At 42.0% G+C, this 26,401-nt stretch overlaps 1 protein-coding gene across 1 annotated transcript in view; it reads left to right on the top strand.

Annotated features, from left to right (window-relative positions):
• The window catches only part of GPC1 (glypican 1), a 518,863-nt gene that overhangs the window by 477,836 nt on the left and 14,626 nt on the right, over positions 1-26,401 (top strand). Inside the window, exons 6-8 of the mRNA XM_033958579.1 lie at positions 12,702-12,821; positions 15,194-15,327; positions 19,399-19,574. Coding sequence (XP_033814470.1) covers positions 12,702-12,821; positions 15,194-15,327; positions 19,399-19,574 — 430 coding nt within the window. The remainder of the gene's footprint in view (positions 1-12,701; positions 12,822-15,193; positions 15,328-19,398; positions 19,575-26,401) is intronic.

The raw sequence follows: 26,401 nt of genomic DNA, 5'->3' as shown, positions 1-26,401 counted from the left end.
TATAGCGCTACCTGGCGCACACAGCGCTGTACATAAAACACACAAGCTTTAAGTCCCCTGACATAGGCAAATCTGCCTGTGTTGTATCTTCTAAGAAGCATTTCCTGAATCCCACTTTGGGTTGACATCATTGGTTTTGCTGCTTGAAAATTAAAATAACCTTTTTGGCCAAAACTGAAACCAAGCAAGGTTCTTGGCCATGGCAATACAGTGAAAATTACTGCAGGATCCACAAATATACTTAGTCTGAGTATCTTAGTTTAGTGAATCCCAACTGTAGTTTTACTGCACATCTGTGAATAAGGCCCTAAACTATTATTACTGTGCAGGTGACCATTCAGGTTTGTGGGTTTTTTTTTTTAATTTCCCATATGAAAGAAGTCATACTGTCAGAATAATCAGTTTTCATCTAAGTGCAAGAAGTCCTTCAGTCTCAATATTAGTTTTTTTAAGCAGATTGCTATTTATTTTTGATTGCACAGGAACATTTTCTCCTCTAGCACTAAAAGTTACAGTAGGATAATAAGAAAGCCAGCTGTGTGTTATTCTGAACCTCCCTAGTTAATTGCCCTCTACATGCAACCTGAAATTTATTTGAAAAATAAACCTTGCTATGGTCACTCTACTACCCAGGAAACATGTTCACTATTTCCAGAATTGTTTTCAAGAACCAAAGCAGCAATTACACATGGCAGGGCGTCTAAATCCGACTTTGGACATTTTGAGAAAAACGTCCAAAAGTCAAGTAGAAAAAATGTCCATTTTCAAACTCGCAAGACGTCGTCTTCATTTTTTTCCCCAAAATTTTTTTCAAAAATAGCCCAGCTAGATGTTATGTCCAGCTAAATATCTAATTTTTTTTTGCCATTATTGAAAAAAAAAAATAAAAAATCCCAAACAAGCCATTTCCATGTAGGAAAACACAACATTTTTAATGGGCTGGCCACACAGACATACCAGCAGAGAAGTGAGGCACCTTAAGGGGCACTGTTGTGAACTTCACATTAAAGATTATAGGCACACATCTCACCATAACTCCTGTACATTGTACGGTGAGCCTGCCAAAACTCCCCCCAAACCTACTCTGTCCACCTGTCTCCCACCCCAATAGTCCTTATGCCTGCAGGTGTCACCTATATGGCAGTACATTGGGGGTTTTTTGGGCTCACACTTTCCAACATAAGTGTACTAGTTATGGTGGCATATGGGCCTGGGTCCCCTTCTCTGCAGTTCATTGCACTGCCCACCAGGCTACTCCTGAGACCTGCTTGCAGCTCTACTAGGACTGGACATAGTATCTTGCAGCTGTCTTAGAGACTGATGTGTACCATTTCATTCAGATATTTGGAGGGTGGGAGGGGGTAAGTGACCACTGGGGGAGTGTGTGGAGGCCATATTTTCATTCTTCCAGTGGTCATCTGGTCAGTATGGGTACCTTTTTGGCTCTTATTCATTTTAAAAACAGGTCTAGCCCAAAATGTCCAAATTGTGAACGTTTTGTGAAACGTTTGATTTATCACTGTAAAATGGCCAAGTGCTAAGCCCGTCCTAATCCGGCCCAAATCACACCTCTAACACATCCCCTTAAGAATTAGATGCACTGGAGACAAAACGACCAGAAAGATGTCTAAAAGTCAATTTCAAAAATGTCCACATGAACGTTTTGGCTAGTAAAACATCCAAGTGCCACTTTATGTCATCTTTTAGATGTCTATCTTTTTTAAAATGAGCCCCTTTGCTCATATCTTATTATATTTATTTATTCAATTTTCTATACCATTCTCCCAGGGGAGCTCAGAACGGTTTACATGAATTTATTCAGATACCTCAAGCATTTTTCCCTGTCTGTCCCGACAGGCTCACAATTACCTGAGTCAATGGGGGGATTAAGTGACTTGCCCAGGGTCACAAGGAGCAGCGTGGGTTTGAACCCACAACCTGAGGGTGTTGAGGCTATAGCTTTAACCACTGCGCTACACTCTCCCCTATATATATTTATAATTTCAAACTTACATTCACGTGTCTGTGTATCAAAACAAAACCTCTTACAGAGAAAATGCATAATCAAGAAAAAATAAAATTAAAGGGATAAAAGAGAGAAAAAACTGTATAGCAGTACATACCCTAAAGAAACAGGAGATCCATTTATAAAATGGGACAAGTAATGTTTTTTCAAAAGAAGAAAATGGAAACCACAGTTGCTATAGAACAAAAGTTATATTTGCAAGAACACCTAAACAGCTTCATGGGCAGAAGTCAATGTAATCAGTCTCCTTGACTGTTAGATAAGAGTGTTCAAAGGAAAAATAGTAAACTGGAAATTTACCAAACATTTAAAGGGAAACTTGTCCCCCAGCTGCAGCACCCCAAGATGGAGAAGGAGAGAACCTGCTTATGCCATTTTTGAGTCTCACAAGACATGTTAATCTTTATTATTAGATATTTTATATCCCACAAATGCAAAAAAAGGTCAAAGCAGCTTACAATAAAATAAGATAAAACAACCTTAAAAAGAATAATGATAGGAAAGAGAAAAGATCACTCAACCAAATTAATGCTGGGTTTTACTGAACAGCGCTAGATGTTTTTATTGCAGGCCAACGTAAGTGCTCCAAAGTGCTAAGGAATTATATAAGCGTTAGAGCGTTTACCTCGCCAGTCCATGCTAAAAAACCTATAGCGCCGATTAGAAAAAGGAACCCTAAAAGAACAATCATGCAAGAGGTGTCGAGGCACTACACTGTGCAAGCCTATCCCATTTCCCCCTGTCCCACTGACTAGAAAGCTGTGGGGATTACTCCAGAGGGCAGTTAAAGACCAATTTGAAAATGCACGCTATCAGAATGGCTTTAAATTTAGGAAATGATAACTCTGACAGAAGATATGGGGGAAGGCTATTCCAAAGTGAGGGGGATAGGAAAAAAAAAAAAAAAAAAGCCGCAGAATGCGTAGACTCATAGTGGGCACACCTAGGAGAGGGAAGGACCAATTTGTGGGAGTCTAAAGAACGTAAGGAGTGAGTAGGTGTATAGGGGATAGTGACAGAAGATAGATGTGGTGGCATCCCCATATGTAATGCCTTAAAAGTCAGACATAGTATTTTGAACCAGCACCTGTATTGAATGGGTAACCAATGCAAACTGATCAGTAAAGGCATGACATGATCATGAAATTTAGCTTTACACAGGAACCTTGCAACAGAATTTTGTAGGGTCTGTAAACAGTGGATTAAAGAAGCAGAATTGCAATAGTCAGTCGTAGAAAGGGAAGTGTGTGCGCAGTGGTTAAAGCTACCGCCCCTCAGCACCCTGAGATCGTGGGTTCATGCTGCTCCTTGTGACCCTGGGCAAGTCACTTAATCCCCCCATTGCCCCAGATACATTAGATAGATTGTGAGCCCACCAGGACTGACAGGGAAAAATGCTTGAGTACCTGACTAAATTCATGTAAACCATTGTGAGCTCCCTAGGAAGAACAGTATAGAAAATTGAATAAATAAATACAATGAGGAAAGCACGTAGAAGGGTATGCAAAGCAGAGAAATCAAGTACAGAACTGATGGAGTGAATGCATCTGAGCAAGAAAAACCCTTTTCTCAAGACTTGAGAGACCTGAGTTTTGAATGACAATGCTGAATTGAAGATAACCCCTAGGTAGCGAAATGATGTAACAGGAACTAAATCAACTCCAAGAAGCTTGATTTGTTGGCCACTAATCCAGCATGCTTTTGTTTTTGAGGGGTTTATCACCAGGCCACACATTGTCAACTATGATGCGATGGAGCTCACACATGATTAATAATTGAACTAAGGCCAGTATTGGGCAGACTTGCACAGTCTGTGTCTGTATATGGCCATTTGGTGGAGGATGGGCTGGGGAGGGCTTCAATGGCCGGGAGGGTGTAGATGGGCTGGAGTAGGTTTTAACGGAGATTTCGGCAAGCACAGTACCGGGTAGAGCTTTGAATTCTTGCCCAGAAATAGCTAAGAAGAAAAAAATTAAAAAAAATTAAATTGAATCAGGTTGGGCAGACTGGATGGACCATCCGGGTCTTTATCTGCCGTCATCTACTATGTTACTATGTTACTAAGTGGTGCTAGGTCAGTTTGGATGGAGAAAACTGGGAAAATCAATAAAATATCATCTTTGTAGATAAAGGCTTTAATACTACTCTCTGAATCAAAGTAGCCAGAGGACCAAGGAAAATATTGAAAAAATAGAGGGGACACCACAAACCAAAGGGATTTCAGGGGAGATAGAGGATGTGGAAGTGGAGACTAGAGAGTGATACGAGAACAAAGATTCATCCACATCCCCCCATTTTCATCCCCATCCTCTCACTGTCCCTGCAGTGAAGCATATTTTTCATCCCCATCCCCTCACTGTCCCCGCAGTCTTAATTTTATTCCCCACAACTCCCCACTCAAAGCAGAAAGATGATTTTATGCAATTTTGTGGGCCTAAAGCATTACAAATAAACATTTTAGGCCCATAGTGGAGGGGTTTCTACCTTTTATTTTGATTGAAAGAATGTCAATAAAAGTACAACTTGTGAGGCATTCTGGGTTCTGCATTGCGCACAGAAAGCTAAGCATAATACATAAATGCCATGTTAGCAATGGACTTGGCATACAGGAAAGTCCTGCATTAAAACTCATTTTGCTTAGTAAAAGGGCCCTTTTGTCTATATGCTGCAGGTGTGACAGAAATGAGGTACAGTATTCTGCTATTGCTTAGTGTCATTGCTTCATTGTAGGAATCTATAGCAGTCAGACTTCTGTTTTTACATTAGGATGTATATTGGTATGATAGGATTCTCCCTTTTATAGATAGGGTTATTGCTAATTGAGTACTGTACATTTGTGCTGTTTTAGTTTGACAAGTTACATATAAAATATGAAAGATATCAAACTTAAATTCTAGAATACAGTCCTTGAATAAAGAATGCATGGAGAAAAAAAAATGATGGTTCACTTGTGCCACTAGATGTCAGTGTAGTATTATTGACTTGTTCAAATCAAAGCAGTAAGAGCGCACAAAACTCTTTATACTGAATTATATTGAGTACTAGCTGATGCCCCGGCGTTGCACGGGTATTTAATTATAGCAATAACACTGTAAATGGATTCAAATAAAGATACTTTATAGTGGTGAATGAAATTATTTTTTTACAGCTTTATAAAAAGTACAATATTCAAATTATAATGTGAAATATTTGACAAAATGAATACAATACAACTAACACAAAACTTGATTATAAACAACATTTTTAGTTTCACCTCCAGGAGCAAGAACATATAAATTCTTGGGTGAAGAGACCCCCAGAACATATCACCCCAGTAGTGAGGTATCTGCATACCAAGTTTCGTTCAAATCGGTCAAGCCGTTTTTGATTTACTGTGAGAATGGCAGCTGTTTACATGTTTTCCATTGACATGAATGGGTGAAATCTGATTTTCTGTTTGTAGCTCCGCCCACGTATGCAGGTGGGACGCGAGACCCCCAGAACATATCACCCCAGGTAGAGAGGGATCTGCATACCAAGTTTTGTTCAAATCGGTCAAGCCGTTTTTGATTTACTGTGAGAATGGCAGCTGTTTACATTTTTTGCATTGACATGAATGGGTGAAATATGATTTTCTGTTTGTAGCTCCGCCCACGTGTGCAGGTGGGCCGCGAGACCCCCAGAACTTATCACCTCAGGTAGTTGGAATTACTGAGAGAATGGCAGCTTTTTACATTTTTTCCATTGACATGAATGGGTGAAATCTGATTTTCTGTTTGTAGCACCGTCCACGTGTGCAGGTGGGCCGCGAGACCCCCAGAACATATCACCCCAGGTAGTGAGGGATCTGCATATCAAGGTTCGTTCAAATCGGTCAAGCCGTTTTTGATTTACTGTGAGAATGGCAGCTTTTTACATTTTTTCCATTGACATGAATGGGTGAAATCTGATGTTCTGTTTGTAGCTCCACCCACGTGTGCAGGTGGGCCGCGAGAGCCCCAGAACATATCACCCCAGGTAGTGAGGGATCTGCATACCAAGTTTCGTTCAAATCGGTCAAGCCGGTTTTGATTTACTGTGAGAATGGCAGCTGTTTACATTTTTTCCATTGACATGAATGGGTGAAATCTGATTTTCTGTTTGTAGCTCCGCCCACGTGTGCAGGTGGGCCGCGAGACCCCCAGAACATATCACCCCAAGTAGTGAGGGATCTGCATACCAAGTTTCGTTCAAATCGGTCAAGCCGTTTTTAAAGTACTGTGAGAATGGCAGCTTTTTACTTTTTTTCCATTGACATGAATGGGTGAAATCTGATGTTCTGTTTGTAGCTCCGCCCACGTGTGCAGGTGGGCCGTGAGACCCCCAGAACATATCACCCCAGGTAGTTGGAATTACTGTGAGAATGGCAGCTTTTTACATTTTTTCCATTGACATGAATGGGTGAAATATGATTTTCTGTTTGTAGCTCCTCCCATGTGTGCAGGTGGGCCGCGAGACCCCCAGAACATATCACCCCAGGTAGTGAGGGATCTGCGTACCAAGTTTCGTTCAAATCGGTCAAGCCGTTTTTGAATTACTGTGAGAATGGCAGCTTTTTACATTTTTTCCATTGACATGAATGGGTGAAATCTGATGTTCTGTTTGTAGCTCCGCCCACATGTGCAGGTGGGCCGCGAGATCCCCAGAACATATCACCCCAGGTAGTAAGGGATCTGCATACCAAGTTTCGTTCAAATCGGTCAAGCCGTTTTTGAAGTACTGTGAGAATGGCAGCTTTTTACTTTTTTTCCATTGACATGAATGGGTGAAATCTGATGTTCTGTTTGTAGCTCCACCCATGTGTGCAGGTGGGCCGCGAGAGCCCCAAAACATATCACCCCAGGTAGTGAGGGATCTGCATACCAAGTTTCGTTCAAATCGGTCAAGCCGTTTTTGAAGTACTGTGAGAATGGCAGCTTTTTACTTTTTTTCCATTGACATGAATGGGTGAAATCTGATGTTCTGTTTGTAGCTCCGCCCACGTGTGCAGGTGGGCCGAGAGACCCCCAGAACATATCACCCCAGGTAGTTGGAATTACTGTGAGAATGGCAGCTTTTTACATTGTTGCCATTGACATGAATGGGTGAAATCTGATTGTCTGTTTGTAGCTCCGCCCACGTGTGCAGGTGGGATGCGAGACCCCCAGAACATATCACCCCAGGTAGTGAGGGATCTGCATACCAAGTTTCGTTCAAAACGGGCAAGCCGTTTTTGCGTTTGCAGCTTTTTACATTTTAGCCATTGACATGAATGGTAGAAATCTGATTTTCAGTTTGTAGCTACGCCCACGTGTGCAGGTGGGCCGCGAGACCCCCAGAACATATCACCCCAGGTAGTGAGGGATCTGCATACAAAGTTTCGTTCAAATCGGGCAAGCCGTTTTTGCGTTGGCAGCTTTTTACAATTTTTCCATTGACATGAATGGGTGAAATCTGGTTTTCTGTTTGTAGCTCCGCCCACGTGTGCAGGTGGGCCGCTAGACCCCCAGAACATATCACCCCAGGTAGTGAGGGATCAGCATACCAAGTTTTGTTCAAATCGGGCAAGCCGTTTTTGCGTTGGCAGCTTTTTACATTTTTTCCATTGACATGAATGGGTAAAATCTGATTTTCTGTTTGTAGCTCCGCCCACGTGTGCAGGTGGGCCGCGAGACCCCCAGAACATATCATCCCAGGTAGTGAGGGATCTGCATACCAAGTTTCATTCAAATCGGTCAAGCCGTTTTTGCGTGATCGCGGCACATACACACATACATACCTCCGATTTTATATATATAGATTTTAACAAATATATCTGACATACCTGTTTTCCAAAACACAAGCCATTCCAAAAAATATGATGGAGAGGTAGCCCTAATCTAAATAATGCAAATTACTTATAGGAATAAATAATTCAAATTACACATAGGAATTCTCCATTGCATCTGTATCTGATAGTCACTTGCTTTAAGTTTTTTTTATAGGAACATGGTGCTTGTATATTGCATAAAATATCTGTGCTGTGCTATTAATCAGAATCTAAACATAAAGTACCTTTAAAATTCATTCTTTGGCTAATAAAACTATGTCGCACAATGAAACGATGCCACAGGAATGTCAAAGGAACAAGTACCAAAAGATGAATCGATATCAGGGTGCTTTGGATGGGCAGACTTGATGGGACATTTGGCCTTTATCTGCCATCATATGTCGATGTTTCTATCTATAAGTCTACACAAACAAATCTCTACTAAAAACCTTGATTCAAAACCCCAAATCCGTTAACATAAAAGTTTCAATGTTTGTCTGGCATTTGTGCTTTGCTATCTTCAAAAATCAAACGGTAGTCCTAAAGCTATTTCTGTCATTAATGGAATAAAAGAAACCTCTTGACTTATTATCTTCTGATTTTGACCACATCATTGTAGGTTACTCTGGGGCTCATTTTCAAAAGAGAAAAAAATGTCCAGTTAAAATTAACAATAATTTGTTATTATTAGATGATATTTGTTTCTTTTAACTGGGATTGCCATTCAACAGATCACTTACAATTGGAAAAATTGGAATGGTCTTAATTATTGTTTCTGGTGGAATTCTGTTTGTCATATATATAAAATGGAAAGGGCTTTAGCTGTCCAAAAAGGGAATTATAACAAATTTAAGGATGTGTGGAGGCCATTGATGGATTTTTGTAAAGATTAAAAATTATTCTTCCCTGAATTAAAAAGTTTAAGACAGTAAGGGGGGAGGGAGGTGGATATTTTTTGATTATAATTAAAATAAATTATTTTTCATAATTATATAAGGAGGGGGGATATTATTATATTTTATAAGGTTAATTATAAGATGTCAAGTGTATTTGGAAGTTAAATTGATATATGTATTTATTGTACTTGATTTAAGATATGAAATGTATAAAGTATAAAAAAAAAAATGTCCAAAAAGTAGCATAAAGTGGCAGATGGATGTTTTTCTCTCTAAACCTTCCAAATTGCTATTTTTGAAACCTGTTTTCTAGATGGACTTCTATGCTGTTCGTATGGTTTGTCTAAGGGCTCCTTTTACTAAGGTGCGCTAGCATTTTTAGCGCACGCAGAGATTAGCGAGTGCTGACCCCGCACTACATGGCTAGAACTAACGCCAGTTCAATGCTGGCGTTAGCATCTAGCATGCGTGGCTATGTAGCGCGTGTTATTCCGCACATTAAAGCCCTAACGCAGCTTAGTAAAAGGAGCCCTAAATCTCAAGGGGACATGTTAGAGGCATGACATGGGTGGGACTAGGGCAGGCTTATGAGTTGGAAATTTTTCTGCCATAATCAAACATTTTTGAAAACGTCCAGGGCACAACTTGGACATTTGGGGCTAGACATGTTTTAAAAATGAATAAGTGCCAAAAAGGTACCCAAATTGACCAGATGTTTTGCGGTTTTGAAAATTACCATTTTCTCTACCTGATTTTTGGACGTACTTCACAAAACGTCCAAACTTGGACTTAGATGTCTTATCGAAAATGCCCCTCCACGTAACTTTGTAAGTCTAGGGGCTCCTTTTACAAAGCTGCGTTAGGGCCTTAACGCATGGAATAGCACGCGCTAATCTTGTACATGCGCTAAAAATGCTAGCACACCTTAGTAAAGGGAGCCCTAAGTGCTTTGAAAATATGACTCTTTTTCTGTGCTCTTGCTCTTCCCCCCACCCCAGCACTCTACTTTAACCTCCTTAAACAAGCGAGTTATTGACTACTTGTGACGTCCAGCTATTTTCACATATTCTAGCCATATGTCACGCTGCCTTATTGATTTTAAAATTATTAGATTTAGAAAACATTGAAAAATATCAAACACAAAAAGTTGGACAAAATCCAATCCAATCCTTATCTGTATAGCATATACCGGATCATCCCTGAAAAAAGGGCTCAACTTGGTTTACAAATAAATTCTTAAACATAAAATGAGGAATTTAGTAAAAGATTATAAGTTAAACAGATCATCATTGTTAAAATTCATCTGGACTGCTGAAACAGTAAAGTTTTCAAAGATTTTCAAACACTTTGTAGAGAGAGGGAAGTGCTAATATCAAAAGGAAATCCATTCCAAAGTTTTGCAAATAGAAATACAAAAGATCGGGACATATAACCTAGTACTTTAGTTCTTTTTAAAGAAGGAAAGACAAGTTTATATTTTTGAGAACTTCTTGAATTTGATGACCGCAGAGAGTTAAAATAAGCAGTGAATATTCATCAAACAATATCATGTAAAATTTTAAATATTATATTGGCACATTTAAATTGAATTTTTGAATGAACAGGGAGCCAATGAAGAGCCCTGAAAAGGTGGGCAACATGATCATATTTATTTTTACCAAAAATCAGTTTGGCCGCTGTATTTTGAATAATTGTAGTCTCTTTAACTTACACTTACTCGAGCCAATGTAAAGCAAATTGGCAAAATGAGTTAGTGAGTGGAGAAAAAAATTCATTAAGGGGATTTCAAGGAAATAGGTAGGAAACTAAAAACAGTTTGCTTTTTTAAACAATGTTGACTAGATCCACCTACCTAAAAATAAAATAGTTCACAATAATGCTAGTAACTTCGAACAAAATATAGACGTTGGACCCAACATTTAGACTGCGGGAGGCAGCCCAGCTATCTTCTGCGGTTGGTGGCGAAACCAGACATTCAGTGCCAAAGACAGACCTGCCATTTATGGGGGTCTATTTGGACATTAAACTTAGCTGGTCAGCCAATAAACATTGGTGCTAATCAAAATATTCAGCAGAAGATAACTGGCTATCTCCTGCTGGAAATTTGTGGTTAGCTTGCTAAGCATTATTTAGCTGGCCAGGAGTCATCCCTAGATGGTTAAATAACGCTGCATATTGGGAGATTTTTTTCCCCTTGTCTGTGATTCAGGGAAAATAATTACAATGGGCCGAATATCCAAATGGACTTATATGTTTTGTGGCTGCCATTTAAAGGGCAACTCTATAATTTGCCAAATGTGTTTATTTACCACTTGCACAAACAAATGCACATAATACTAGTACTATTGAAGGTGAGTGCACATAGAGACTGACTGAAACTGGTGGTTTTGGTTCTGGCTAAAACCAAATCCGCAGATGAAATTCTGTGTTCGGTTTGGCTGAAACCGAAAATGGCACCTCGGAGATGCTCCTGGGCCAGCCGTCGCTACCACTCCCCCTCCCCCCAGAAGAGGGCCAGTCAGCTGTTTAGTGCACTTACTAAATGACCCCCCTTTAAGTGTGTGTCCCAGTAGAAACTGGCACATGTAAGTACGTTTTATAAAAATACATGCACCATATTTTTTGCACTATAAGATGTAACTAGATTTAGAGGAGGACAACAAGAAAAAAAATATTCTGAGCCAAATGGTGTACTAATATATTTAATAAAATATACCAGGCTCTGTACCCAACCCCATACTCCTTGCCAAGCTCTGCACCCTGTCTCCCCACTCTGTCCTTTACCCTGTCCCCCCTCTGGTGGTTTAGTGGTAGGCTGGGACAGGAGGGATCCGTCCCAGCTGACTAACAATTTTATACACCCCCGTACCTTTTTAAATACCCCCAGTACCTTTTAAAATCCCTTTAAATCCTTGTGGCCCAGCGGTGTATTGGCAGGAGCGAGCTTTCTACGCTCCTGCCCTTCCCTCGCTGGATGGCTGCCTCATTATCTCGGGGCAAGCGGTGCATAAGGCAGGAGCGAGCTTTTCGTACTCCAGCCTGGCCCAGTGCCGCTCCCTGAATAGCTGCCGTCAGTTCTCGCGAGTCTGTTATTAGGTGTAAATTGCTGATTTGCTTGCAAAAACAATTAAATTGATTATGCAAATCTATGCTGCACACAGATTCACACACACAAGTTTGGTCACATCATACAGAATTAAGCTATCTGTGCATAAATCTAACCCAATTATACATACACATCTCAGTACCATGAATACTTATACGTGGCCTTGTATGCAAATATACAGGCATATAACTGCAAAATAGGCTTTATAAAAATACCTCTATAGTGCACAAAAATAGGTGCTATGTTTTCCAAGTGCTTACTTTTATAGTCTTATACTCCTGAGCAATTTTGAGTACTTGGGTGTGTAAAGTACCATTCTATGCACTCAAGTCACATATCAAGTTTCAAGTTTATTAAAATTTTGCTATCCTGCACCAAGGGAAATCCTATCTGGGCGGCTTACAGTCTAAAAACATATATTCAGTAATAAAAACAAATACACAGTCACATAAAATTAAGGTTAAAAAGGGGAAGAACTACAATTTCTAAAAGAAACATTTGGAATATTTTGCATAATACCATCAGCACAATCAGTAACACCGCATGTAATATGCATCAGAAAAGAGAAAAGTTTTCAGATCCAATTTAAACCTATCAACTGTGGTTGTTGACTGAAGAGATATTGGTAAAGAATTCCAAAACTTTGGGGCACTAACAGAAAAGATGGCTTCTCTAACATGCTCATGGACTAATTCCCGATAAGATGGAACAGTAAGAAGTTGTTTATTTTGCTGATCTTAAAGGTCATTACTCCCAAAGTTTACAGTGCTCTAATAAAGAACAGTGGAAAGATATTGGAATGATTTAATTGAAAATGCACTAAAAAGTAAAACATAACTAATAATGAAAGGCACACCATTTGTGTAGGTTTTTCAAGCATGTGGAAATCCCAGAGTGAACACAAAAGGGCCCAGCGGAGAGGAAAAGAAACGGAGAGTCAAGTCACATGCGGAGGAAACTTCTTCAGGGTCTGCACTGGAAAAACTAGTAAGTAGACACATTAATAATTTGTGCAAGAAAAAAGTTGTATAAAATATGTAATACTGAAATCTTCTGAATAGATGTATTCAACAGATAAGAGATGGTGAATTTATGTCCTTGAGTTCTGGCTATCATAATTTCCACAATGAATATTCATGAGATATATTTGCATACATTTGATCCAAGAAATAAGTCCATTCACTATCTTGAGGACCAGAAGTCACTACAGAAGAGCAGTAGGTAAAGATGCTATAAGACAGGGGTGTCTAACCTCAGGCCTCGCCCAGTTGAATTTGTAGGATTTCCACGATGCATATTCATGAGATCTATAGTATTTGTATACAATAAAGACAGTGCATGCAAATAGATCTCATGCATATTCATTGGAAAAATCCTGGAAACATGAGCCCTTAAAGAACGAGTTTAGAAACCCCCTGATGTAAGAGTTTTGACCAGTTAACATTTCCCCATGTATTCTTACAGTATGTAGTAAATGTGGCCCACTTAAGTCCACTTCGTTTACACACGTACTGTGCATGTATAGCTATAGTTACCTCCTAACTTAGTTGTTTAGGCTTGACTGTTTGCAAAAATCTATATGATCTAGGTGCTTTCCTTAAAAATGTAATCAAATCAGTCTGCTGCCCAAACTATTAACCATTCCCCATCCCTTCCCAGTTATATCTGATACTATATCAAAGTATCAAAGTCTTGAAGCTGTTGCTTGCCAGTAGATCATGCTCCTTCTTTTTGGTCACCTCAGATAGCTGCCCAGCTACTCTCTACAGGTATGCTTTGTTTAGCCCAAGGGTAGGGAACTCCGGTCCTCGAGAGCCATATTCCAGTCGGGTTTTCAGGGTTTCCCCAATGAATATGCATTGAAAGCAGTGCATGCCAATAGATCTCATGCATATTCATGGGGAAATCCTCAAAACCTGACTGGAATATGGCTCTCGAGGACCGGAGTTCCCTACTCCTGGTTTAGCCCATTGGATAACCTGATGTACCACTGTCTGATAATGTCACAGCAAAAGAATAGCAATAAAAGAGCACATTGTAAGAATGAGTGGGGTCCATTCCTGACCACCAGGACTTCACAAAGGTATGCCTATGGATCAGTGTATCGCAAACTGTGTGCTGTGTCAGATTCCAGGTGTGCCGCGAGACGCCAGCGAGGAGAAAAGGCACTGGCGCCAGCTGACTGCTTACAGGATATGCCTCTCACGGCTGTCAGCCCGTGCCAGCACCTCTCCTCTTCGCTAACATCTTTCCTCCTCTTCCCGCACCTCTCCTCCATCAGTAACCCCTACCAGTATAGAATTAGGCTCAGGGCTGCAGCTGGAGGGCCTACACGCATGCGCAGACATCGACGTGATCACATCACGCATGCACGTGATGTCATCGCATCAACATCTGCTCACTTTTGAATGCCCTCTAGCCATGGGAGGAGCCCGAGGCGCCTGAGCCAATCAGGGCCTTAGGCTCCTCCCCGTGCATCACATGATGCACCGGAGCTGGGCCTAAGGCCCAGATGCGTTGCTGGAGGCATACAAGCAGGACGGACTGAACACTCCTCCTGCTCCAAACAGGTATGGGGAGGGGGGGAATCAGGGGGGAGTCGGAAGTTGGCCTGATGGCAGGAGGGAGTGGGAATCCTTCCTGCCATGATATCGAAGTGGCAACGGCGGGGGGGTTGGGTTTGGGGAGGGACGGGGCACTTTGTCGGAAGGGGAGGGGGCTTTTTTTTTTTAATCGGGCAGAAGCTCTGACAACAGTGACAGGAAGCTGCTTCTCCTGTCACTACTGCCAGTACTCTGCCCCAACTCAATCGCTCCGTGCAAATCATTTGCATGCAAAAAAGATAGTGAATCAATCGCTGTTTTAAAATTGGCCAGGAATCGGCCAACAGCGATTGAATCGCAATCTTTAGTGAATCTGGGCCAATGTTAACCGACTCACTTTTATCTACATGTTTATTCACACATTCGAAGAAATGAAGTAAATTGGTGAGGCATTCACACCTTCAAAGACTGCAAGACTGGAAAATAATTTATTTTCTTAGTAGTGGATTTAAAAGAGAAAAGTTGCATTAGAAAGTTTGATTAATTCAATAAAGTAGATTTCTAACACCTTTGTTTCAATACTTAACTTTTAATCATCAATTTGTAGTCATTTAACCAAAACTACATTCAAAGACTGATAATAATCTTAGCTTTTTGAAACATTCCCATAACGTGCATATAGCAGTAATTAGAGGGACTAGAAGAATAATACTTACTGTCCAAGTCAAGAACTGACGGTTTAAGCAGGAAAACAGAGCTACAAGGTCAGAGGGAATTTCAGTCCAACAAGTACCGTATTCTCTCTTTCTCTTCCAGGTTTCAGATGCTAAAGGGAAGCTGAAAGATATTAGAGACTATTGGATAAGCCTCCCAAGTGCTCTTTGTGGTGACAGAGCAACTGCAGGGTCAGCTAATGAGGACAAGTGTTGGAACGGAATGACCAAAGGAAGGTAAGAGAGCACAGTGCGAAAGATTGATGTAGTGTATTATAGCTTCCAGAACTATACTACACAGTACTATAATAAGCTAAACTAATTTTACACTGCAATCAGCTTTACCCTTGAACATGCTCTGAGGTGTTCACAGCATCAAGCTTGCCTGTTGACATGTAATTATTTTTTGTTCATCCTTTAGACTAATAGTCTGTGCCCAAATAAAACAGAAGCTAGGATCATGCTCATTAAGGATGAGTGAATCACTAATAAGTCAGTTGGTTCCTTCCACTTAGCAGGAATCAAGGGCTAGATTCACTAACCCCCGAGTCTGTGTCCGATCCGTGCCCGATTGCATGCAGGCCGATAAATTCACTAAAGGCAAATGGGGACAATTATTGACACCCACCGCACGGATCACTAGAGAGTGATCCTTGAGCATGCACAGACCATCTTCCTTGCCTGTAGATGGCCTGCGCATGCTCTCAGTAAGAAACTTTTCTTTTTTTTCTTTTTTTTTTTTTTACAAAACCGTGGTTTTAACCTGCTTTAAGCACGCAGGTTAAAACCACGGGCTTGCACTGCGGGAAAGGGCAGGAGAGTCAGCAGGCAGCAGGCCGGGGCTGAGAGTAGGAGATAGGGTCAAGCAGGAGATCGGGGCTGAGAGCAGAGCAGCAGGCAAGAGAATCAGGGCAGAGAGCAGGGCAGCCAGAACAGGAGAATCGGTGGTTTTAGCACAAGTGACTGGTCCTCACCAGTTGCTAGTTTTTTTGATCAGCCAGCCAGTTGATAAGTTTAGTGAATCGCGACTTTCCTGCTTTGCATGCCGATTCCCCTCATTTGCATGCACGGATCGGGATTGGATTGGAGGGGAGGTTAGTGAATAGGATAGGAGGGAAATTGGGTCGCAAAGGGCTCGCAAACCGATCAGTATACGATCGGTTTGCTTAGTGAATCTAGCCCCAAGTAGGCTAGCCCAGGTACAGGATATTCTTCTTTTTTCTTTCTTAAACTAGGAAAGAAATCACAATTTTCTAATCTGGCAATAAATTGGAGAAGGAATTAAAGGGTGTAGATTAGAGAATGGCAAGGGGACAAATTTTCCCCTGTCCCTGCGGGAACTCATTTTCCCGTCCTGTCCCATAAAGTTCTTTTCCTGTCCCATTCCTGCAAGCTCTGTCCTCATCTGCACAAGTCTCAAACACTTTAAAATCACAAGCATCCAATGCCTGTGCAGTTAAGGCAGAGTTTACAGGAATGGGGCAAGGACAGGGACAGCGACAAAACTCGCAGGGACGGGATGGAGAAATTGAGTTCCTGTGAGGATGGGAAAAATTGGATTCTTTTCCATCCCCCTACCACCAAGGTTCAGCAGTATTCCTCTTCTCTTCTTCACAGCCTTAAGTTCTTTCCTTTTGTGCCTCACACACCTAATGGTCCTTTCCATCTCCTCATCCTTCAGCGGGATTTTCTTTATTTCTCCCTGTGTTTGGATTTCTTTTTTCCTCTTCCCCATCTTCCGAAATTCCTCTTCAAACTCTTCACATTTTCTCCCCTTATTAACACAGCAGGTAAAGACTAATTGATCCATCCACTGTGTCCAGTTTTAAAATTCCATACTGCGAAGAATACTGCCAGCTACAGATGATTGACTACTTATAGGATAGAGCTGTTATTGTCTTCCTTAAAAACTATCTCCTAGAGTAGTGAGCATATATATTCTCATATTCAGTTCAAAATGTAATCATCCACCTCCTTTCTAGTCCCCTTCCCACCCCATATCTCACCAATGAGCTGGAAATTCTAAATTGTTACCAGAACTAGTGGGTGATATAAGAACATAAGAATTGCCGCTGCTGGGTCAGACCAGTGGTCCATCGTGCCCAGCAGTCCGCTCCCACAGTGGCCCCCAGGTCAAAGACCAGCGCCCTAACCGAGACCAGCCCTACCTGCATACGTTCTAGTTCCGCAGCAACTTGTCTAACTTTGTCTTGAATCCCTGGAGGGTGTTTTCCCCTATGATAGCCTCCGGAAGAGCGTTCCAGTTTTCCACCACTCTCTGGGTGAAAAAGAACTCCCTTACGTTTGTACGGAATCTATCCCCTTTTAACTTTAGAGAGTGCCCTCTCATTCTCCCTTCCTTGGAGAGGGTGAACAACCTGTCTTTATCTACTAAGTCTATTCCCTTCATTATCTTGAAGGTTTCAATCATGTCCCCTCTCAGTCTCCTCTTTTCAAGGGAGAAGAGGCCCAGTTTCTCTAATCTCTCACTGTATGACAACTCCTCCAGCCCCTTAACCATTTTAATCGCTCTTCTCTGGACCCTTTCGAGTAGTACTGTGTCCTTCTTCAAGTACGGCGGCATGATAACCTTTTCCGATCTGTTTCTTAATCATTCCAAGCATTCTGTTTGCCTTTTTCGCCGCTACCGCACATTGTGCAGACAGCTTCATTGACTTGTCGACCAGTACTCCCAAGTTTCTTTCCTGGGGTGTCTCTCCGAGTACTGTACCAGACATCCTGTATTTGTGTACAAGATTTTTGTTACCAACATGCATCACCTTACACTTGTCCACATTAAACTTCATTTGCCATGTCACAGCCCATTTCTCAAGCATGTTTATGCCCTGTTGCAGATCTTCGCAATCCTCCTGCGTCTTTACTACTCTGAATAACTTCATATCATCTGCAAATTTAATCACCTCGCTCGTGGTTCCAATTTCCAGGTCATTTATAAATATGTTGAAGAGCACAGGCCCAAGCACCAAACCCTACGGCACTCCACTGGTGATGCTTTTCCAGTCTGAGTATTGTCCATTTACCCCCACTCTTTGCTTTCTATCTGCCAACCAGTTTTTGATCCACGTGTGTTTTGATCCAAGTATGTCTTTAGGTTTCTTCTAAATTTCACATAAGAACTTGAAGACACAATCAAATTTTCCAGATCCTTGCCCCATATATGATATGACAAGAGGTGCTAATCTTTAGCGCATTCTAAATCGATTAGCAAGCTCCATCCTCATCTGTACAAGCCTTGAACACTTTAAAATGATAAGTGTTCGAGGCTTGTGCGGTTAAGGCAGAGCTTGCTAGAATGAGACAGAGACAGAATGCACGAGGATGAGATGAAGTTATTGAGATCCCATGGGGACAGGAACAAATTTGTACTTGTGTCATTCTCTATGAGTAGGAAACATTGTCCACTTGAAGAAGACCATCAGTAAGAATAAATACCTACATAAAAATTACAACTGGAAGAGATATCAGAGAAAATGAATAGTAGTAAGAATGATTTAAAAGTAAATGAAGACTCACATGCACTCAAGCAGAACATGTGACTTATGGTTCTTGGGCTTCTATCAAATCAAGCTCTTTTTAAACACTCCCCTTTTGCAAAGCCACGTTAGCAGCTGCTGTGCGACAAATGCTCCGTTGCTGTATGGGCGTTGGAGCAATTATCGCAGCAGCAACCACTACCAAGGCTTTGTAAAAGGAGCTTTCCTGATGACCATTTTCAATATATAAAATGGTTTCTATTAAATGCCACATTTTATTATCAATATCATAACCTGAATAGCTCCTAGTTAGTTACTTAGGTGCCATTGACTTGTATTCAAGTCCTAGTGACCTGATGAATTACAGATCTAAAAAGAATTCATTTTTGTGCTAGTCCTGTAAGATCCTTCAGCGTCATCCCCATGGTTGTTTTCAACATGTCCAGCCATCTGATTGCAGATCGCCCTCTTCACCTGGTTCATTAAATCTTCCCAAACATGATGTCCTTCTCCAGTGATCTCTCTCATGCTGTGACCAAAATAAGACAGTCGTAACTTCAGTGACATAGCCAGTTTGATCTCTTCCAGAATCAATTTGTTAGTTCTGGCCATCCACTCATAGCTAATCTAATCTAATCTAATCTCATAGCATATCTAAAATGAAAAAGGATACTATAGAAGCCTAATCTTCCTGTAGCCCTAGATTTTAGTAGTTTTTTTTTAAATGTAAACACATATTCCTATCTCAAAGGGTTTATCCAGTGTATATTCTTTTTGTTAGTATAGCCTTACAATCTATGTGCATCTCTTCTAGATACTTACCAGAGGTTATGGGAGATGGTCTAGCCAATCAGATAAACAATCCAGAGGTTGATGTTGATATCACAAAACCAGACATGACCATTCGTCAACAGATCATGCAGTTAAAGATAATGACTAACAGGCTGCGGAATGCCTACAATGGGAATGATGTGGATTTCCAAGATGCAAGTAAGTACATTGAGATTTATAATTAGTACAGTAAAATGAAGATAAAACATGCCTTTCTTACCTTTACTCGGGGCCTTCTAACAAGAGGATACCTTGGGCTTCTTTTACTAAGGTGTATTAATGGATTTAGTGTGCACTAATCATTAGCACACACTAAATGCTAAGAAGCCCATTTTATTCTTTTGGGCTTCTTAGCATTTAGTGTACGCTAAATCCATCACTGCACTGTAGCAAAAGGAGCTCCCTGCATGCTAAACACTGACCCCCTTAATCTATAATTTTGGCACCTGAATGTAAGTGACATTTGCCCATTAAGGGCCTGATTCTATATATGTTGCCCCAAAAAATTAGCGCCAACTAGTGTGGCATTAAGTGCAATTCTATAAAAGTTAGTTACACTGTATAGAATCACCCTTAGTGCCATCTAAGCAGTATTGGGCATCTCTATGCATCCTAACATCTAGGTGCACCAAATTTATGCCATGCCTAAATGCGGGCAGCTAAGTTGTGCGCACAACAATGCCTAAATCAAAAACCGGTGCATAACTCAAAAACATGGCCATGATCTGTCCCCTAACCATGCCTACTTTTAGGCAGGAGCTTTGAACTAGGTGCATACTACTTTGTGTTATGTACCTACCAAGTTATATGCCTAAGGGCTCCTTTTACAAAGGCGCACTAGCGGTTTAATGCGCATAATACCGCACGCTAAACCGCCGGCCGCGCTAGCCGCTACCGCCTCCTCTTGAGCAGGCGGTAGTTTTTAGGCCAGTGCGGGGGTTAGCGCGTGATGAAAAGTCGCGCGATTTAACCCCACAAGCACAGCTTAATAAAAGGAGCCCTAAGTTTCAATTAAGTCCAATTAACATCAATTACAAGTTAATGGCCATTTATCAGCGCTGATTAAGCCTATTAATTTAGGCGTCTACATTGGCTAGGTGCGATGATCTAGTCCAGGGGTGTCCAACCTTTTGGCTTCCCTGGGCCACATTGGCCGAAAAAAAATTTTTCCGGGGCCGCACAAACGCTGCAGCAAGACAGAGGAGGGAGTCGGCAAGACGATAAACACTCGGGGGCAGCAGAGGAAAACACTGCATCGCCCTCGACTAGGGTCGCACAAAATACTTCACGGGGCTGCATGCAGGTTGCACACCCCTGATCTAGTCGTTTAACTGTAGGCAGACTTTATAGAATTTGGAGGTAATATTATAAAATACTAGTATTTGTGCATGCCAGTAGTATTCTATAATTTGAGCACGTAAGTCACAAAGAGGCTCTTTCATTTAGAATAGGCTTAGGTTGTCCTAATGCAGACTTTTCTGTGCACTAAGCCTGTTTCCAGTGCAGGGTCATGTCCAGATACTAGTACTGAATACTGGGGGCTAAATGTCATGTGGATGGCCACTGGAGTCTAGACGGGTCCTGGTCACTATTCAGCTAGGGCCCATATAAGACAGTTATGCGGCCCTAGCTGAATATGACTTGAGATCTTCATAACTATTGTAGGCCCTGAAAGCCCCCCATCTCCTTCCCAGCCTTCCAAAGAGTCCCTTACTTTCTATCACCTCCCCCAACATGCAATACTTAAAGGCCCTTCTCTTTCCCTCCTGGAATGACCCCCCCCCACACACACTTCTAAACCCTCTGAGGTTTAGGTAGTCCCCCCCCTCAACACCGGCCTACCTGATATCCCTGGTGATCCATGGGAGTCATTGAGTGCAGAAGCAAATCCCCCTCGCTCCTGCCCCTTACGACTGACCTTTGCAAATGGCTGCTGTGACAAAAAGTTAAAGAATATAATATGTATTGTTCAAAGTAGGCATCAAATAAATTAGTTATGGAGGGTGCCAAGGTCGCACCCATGACTACTCCTGAAGGTTATTGGTTCATTATTAGCAGCTCAGCTAATTTTACCAGATAAAAAGTCAGAACTCTAATCAGATTTGTTTGTTTGTTGAGAAAATTCTCTAATACTTGCAGCACCTCTTATTATGACATCACTGTGTAGAAGGAAACAGTGTCTAAAGTATCCATAATCATGGTTGCGGGGCAGGGGAGATAGAGTATGTTGCAGTAGTCTAGAAGACCTAGGACTAGGGACTGGACCAAGAGCTGGAATTGTGTTCTGTCGAAGAATTTTCGAACTTGCCTCAAGTTTCTCATGACCACAAATGATTTTTGTATTGTTTTGTTGATTTGTGGTTGCATAGTACAGCATAGTACAGAGACTACGATTGTAATTTTCTAATTGCTCTGTTCTTCTATTAATAACAATTTTATCTTTAACTATCTCTGATGTTAAAGTTTGTAAATCTTCCATCTTCTCCTTCATATGATTAACTTCTAGGTTAAATTGTTCTGTAGTACCTTGGAGTTTTTCACCCAAGGTATTCACAGTACTCACAAGCATTATGAGGTCTTGTGAAGATTTGTCCACTGAAGCATTGATCTTCTCGAGAGCCTCCCAAATGCTCTCTAGAGTCACCTTCAATGGGTTTTTTTTCAAGTGAGAAGAAGCCTTCATGGTTTCTCTCACCTCCCATTGCTCCTTGTTGACTCTCGCTGTTTCTGCCCCTGCAGCTGGGGTCTCCCTTGTAAAGGAAACAGCAAGGGATTCTTTCAGTTCAGCCGCGATGGGCTCCGGGCACGGTGGAGGGACAGCCATCGGGGGTGACAGTGAAACCTCACAATCTGAAGCCCCAGCCTCTCTTCCAGTCGGGGAACCATCAGATACTCCCTCGGTGTCCACTCGGGAACCTCCCGACACCTTGACGAACTCAAACGCTGCAGAGGTGTAGAAGTCCGAGCCAAAGGGGGATCAACTCAGACATTCCCCTTATGCTTGATATGTGGCATAATTGCTAAGGAAATATAAAATGGGTCCAACTAAAGATTTTACTCAGAGATGCCGAGTTAGTGCTGTCGCCGTCTTGGATCTTGTACTCCAAGAAGGTGAATTCTTGATCTTCTGGATGCATAATTCTCCATGAGTCAACTAAATTGAGCTGTTTTATGATGTCGTATAGTTTAAACCAGGATTTGCTTTTATTAAACTTCACAGTAAATTTCCTATCTATGACAGGTTGTAGGATTAAGTTAAAGTCACCACCTAATATGAGGGGATGTCACCTTCCACCATTATAAGATCTGCAATAGTATCAAAAAAGGAAGGGTTGTCAGTGTTCGGAGCATATATATTAAGAAAAATAATAGTGGTGTCTAATTTACAATTTAGCTTTTATCCATCTTCTGGCAGTGTCAGAGGAAGAAGAGAGTAATGACAAATCTGGATGCTTCCATAGTAAGATAGATGCTCCATTTTCCTTCCATCAGCAAGGGAAAAAAGCAGAGGGAGTGCCCAGCTGCATGACAGTTTATGAGCTTCCTGAGATGATAAGTGAGTTTCTTGCAGCAGAACTATATCAGGATTTTGCTGCATGATATGAAAGCAGTTTCCTTCTTTTAATTGGATTGTGAACTCTCTTAACATTAAGAGAAATGCATTTAAGAGACATTTACAATCAGGTAATAATGTGCAAACCATAGTACATTTAAGTAGGTAAATAGTGTACAACCAAGCTGAAGACCACTCCTTTCAGACAAAATTAAGTATGTGAAAGAGCAAGAAAATCATAGGCATGAATTAAGCTAAAACGCCACGAGAATTGTGTAAAAGAATTTTAGAACATCAGAACTTAACTAATAATAACAGTAGTTGAGAATCACGTAAAAGTAATTCAGTAACAATATCTTAATCATATAAGGACAAATTCTATAAATGGTGACCCGATTGTAGGCAGCTGTAGGCATCCTACCGCTGACAAACCAGCCAAAGGTCGCCTATGTTGTAGGTGTTTTGCGAGCCTTGGGAGGCACGTAGGGCTGCCTAAACTCGCCCAAGCATGGGTGTGGTTTCACCCTGAAGTGGCCCTATGCATCTCACTAGGTCTACGATAGGTGCCTGAAATGTAGGCCAACAAAATGATGGTCTACATTTCAAATAGACGTGGCCGCTGAGCTGATCACAGTAAGGGAATCTCCCTGCTGCGATCAGTTTAGCGGCTTTATCAGGGAACCCATCCCACCATCCAGATTTGGGGCAGCTGAGAGCAGGGTAAGATGGGGCAGAGAGTTCAGAGCGGGGCAGAGAGATAAATATTTTTCTCGGAGCATCAGAGAGCAGGGCAGAGAGCAGAGCGGCAATGGAGCTGGAGAGTTGGAAAGGACGCATGCGACTGGTCCCCAGCAGTCGCTTCTTGTGTTGATCGGCCAGCCCAGTCGATTTTCAAGATTTCTTTAGTGAATCACGTCCCTGCCTACTTTGCATGCCGCAGGAGGATTGCGAAAACCTGCAACAGGATATAAACACGGTTGATAGATGGGCCGCGACATGGCAAATGAAGTTTAATATGGACAAGTGTAAGGTGATGCATGTTGGTAACAAAAATCTTGTACACGAATACAGGATGTCTGGTGCAGTTCTCAAAGAGACCCTCCAGGAAAGAGACTTGGGAGTACTGGTTGACAAGTCGATGAAGCCATCCGCACAATACGCGGCGGTGGTGAAAAGAGCGAACAGAATGCTTGGAATGATTAAGAAGTGGATCACAAACAGATCAGAGAAGGCTATCATGCCGCTGTTCCGGGCCATGGTTCAACTCCACCTGGAATACTGCGTCCTGCACTGGTCACCGTACTTGAAGAAGGACACGGTACTACTCGAAAGGGTCCAGAGAAGAGCGATTAAAATGGTTAAGGGGCTGGAGGAGTTGCCGTACAGCGAGAGATTAGAGAAACTGGGCCTCTTCTCCCTTGAAAAGAGGGGACATGATTGAAACGTTAAGATAATGAAGGGAATAGACTTAGTAGATAAAGATAGGTTGTTCACCCTCTCCAAGGTAGGGGGAACGAGAGGGCACTCTATAAAGTTAAAAGGGGACAGATACCGTACAAATGTAAGGAAGTTCTTTTTCACCCAGAGTGTGGTAGAAAACTGGAACGTTCTTCCGGAGGCTGTTGTAGGAGAAAATACCCTCCAAGGATTCAAGACAAAGTTAGACGAGTTCCTGCTGAACTGGAGCGTACGCAGGTAGGGCTGGTCTCGGTTGGGGCACTGGTCTTTGACCTAGGGGCTGCCGTGGGAGCAGACTGCTGGGCACGATGGACCACTGGTCTGACCCAGCAGCAACAATTCTTATGTTCCCCTCATTTGCATGCATGGATCGGAATCAGATCGGCAGAGAGGTAAGTGAATTGGGCCGGAGTAAAATCAGGTCGCAAAGGAGTCGCCTAAATGCAGCAGAAATGGCCTAATGTGAGATGCGCTACATTGATCTATGATAGTTTTGTCATCTGAACTGCTAACCACAAGGTCATTTTTTAATTTTATTTTTTGTAGGGTGTGTCAGAGCAGAGAATGGTTATGTATGTGCTAATTAGCTAGTGCGCTGACATTACCGCCATGCTAACTGATTAGCACAACCATAATGTAAGAGTCCTTAATGGTACCTAAATAAATGGTGGGAAGTGCTCTCGTGGTAATTTTTTTTTTTTTTTACTAGGTATGTGTTAATGCAAACATTAATGCACAACCAAAAATTCAAATAATACAAAAATGCCCTTTTTTCCGGCCATGTTACAAATGGGCTTAGCCATAAGTCTTGACCACAACTTTATATACCCCTAAGATAAAGTTGTGGTCAAGATTGATGGCGTTTCACTACTAGGGACCCAGCCTTGAAAAAGTGTTTATTGCGAAACAAATGGGCTTAGTGCATGGGGTAGTCCCGCAAAAGGGAATGCTAAGCCCATTTCTTAGCACAGCTTACTGAAAGGATGACTTAATCTATTACGTGCTCTTGAGTGACATGCTGCCTTCATTAGGTCAGTGAAGAAATAATTCAGTTACAGTGAGTTTAAACAGAACAGTTATATGTAGGTTGTCTGTATATGTTATTGTACATAGTTCAGTAAATGGCAACAGCAGAGACAGTGAAATTTGTTTACCTTTAGTGAGGGTTTTCCATAGGTAGCAGGTTAAATTATACACACTTGTGAGTGATGCTACATGAAAGCACTAGAGCACACAGCTCTTTCAGGACCAGAAGCACAAAGTTCCAGAAACCATGGAAAAAATACCATGGTGGGAGCGATTTTCTTCTTTACTAGCGATGCTCTTTCATTTTGCATATGTGGAGGAATGCATGTTGGACACATTCCCTGGCAGGAGGGATGCCCAGTCCTTCCTGCCGGAACCACCCACCCATTCCCCAGACAGTCCCTCTTGCCAGAAACCCCGCACTCCTAAGATCATCGGCAGGAGGGATGCCCATTCCCTCCTGCCAGAATCCCCCCCCCCGCAGGCATGCCCCCCTGACCCCCCAACCCCATCTGAACCCTACCAGTACCTTTTTTTCATTGGCTGGCCATTGGGATGCCACCAGTACCTTTTTTTCGTTGGGATGTTTACTCCCTCCGGCCGGCAGGCCCGCCTCAACAGAATGGTGGACCTTCCCCTTTCTGGTGCAGTGTGGGATGCACCAGGGAGGGGCCTAAGGCCCTGATTGGCCCAGGCACATAAGGCCCCTCCCAGTGCATTCTAGGATGTACTAGGAGTGGCCTAAGACTCTGATTGGCCAGATCTCTTAGGCTACTCCCATGGGAAGGGGAAGGCCCACCCTTCTGTGGAAGCAGGCCTACTGCCTGGAGGGAGTAAACATCCTTCTGGCTGGCCAACAAAAAAAGATAGTGGTGGGGTCCAGGTGGAATGGAGGGGGGGTCATATGGGGGCATTTCTGCAGGGGGAGTTCTGGTAGGAGGGAGTAGGC

Source organism: Geotrypetes seraphini, chromosome 9, assembly GCF_902459505.1.
Source record: "Geotrypetes seraphini chromosome 9, aGeoSer1.1, whole genome shotgun sequence".
NCBI lineage: Eukaryota > Metazoa > Chordata > Amphibia > Gymnophiona > Dermophiidae > Geotrypetes > Geotrypetes seraphini.
The sequence above is the reverse complement of the archived record's forward strand: the minus strand, read 5'-3'. Positions and strand labels throughout refer to the sequence as shown.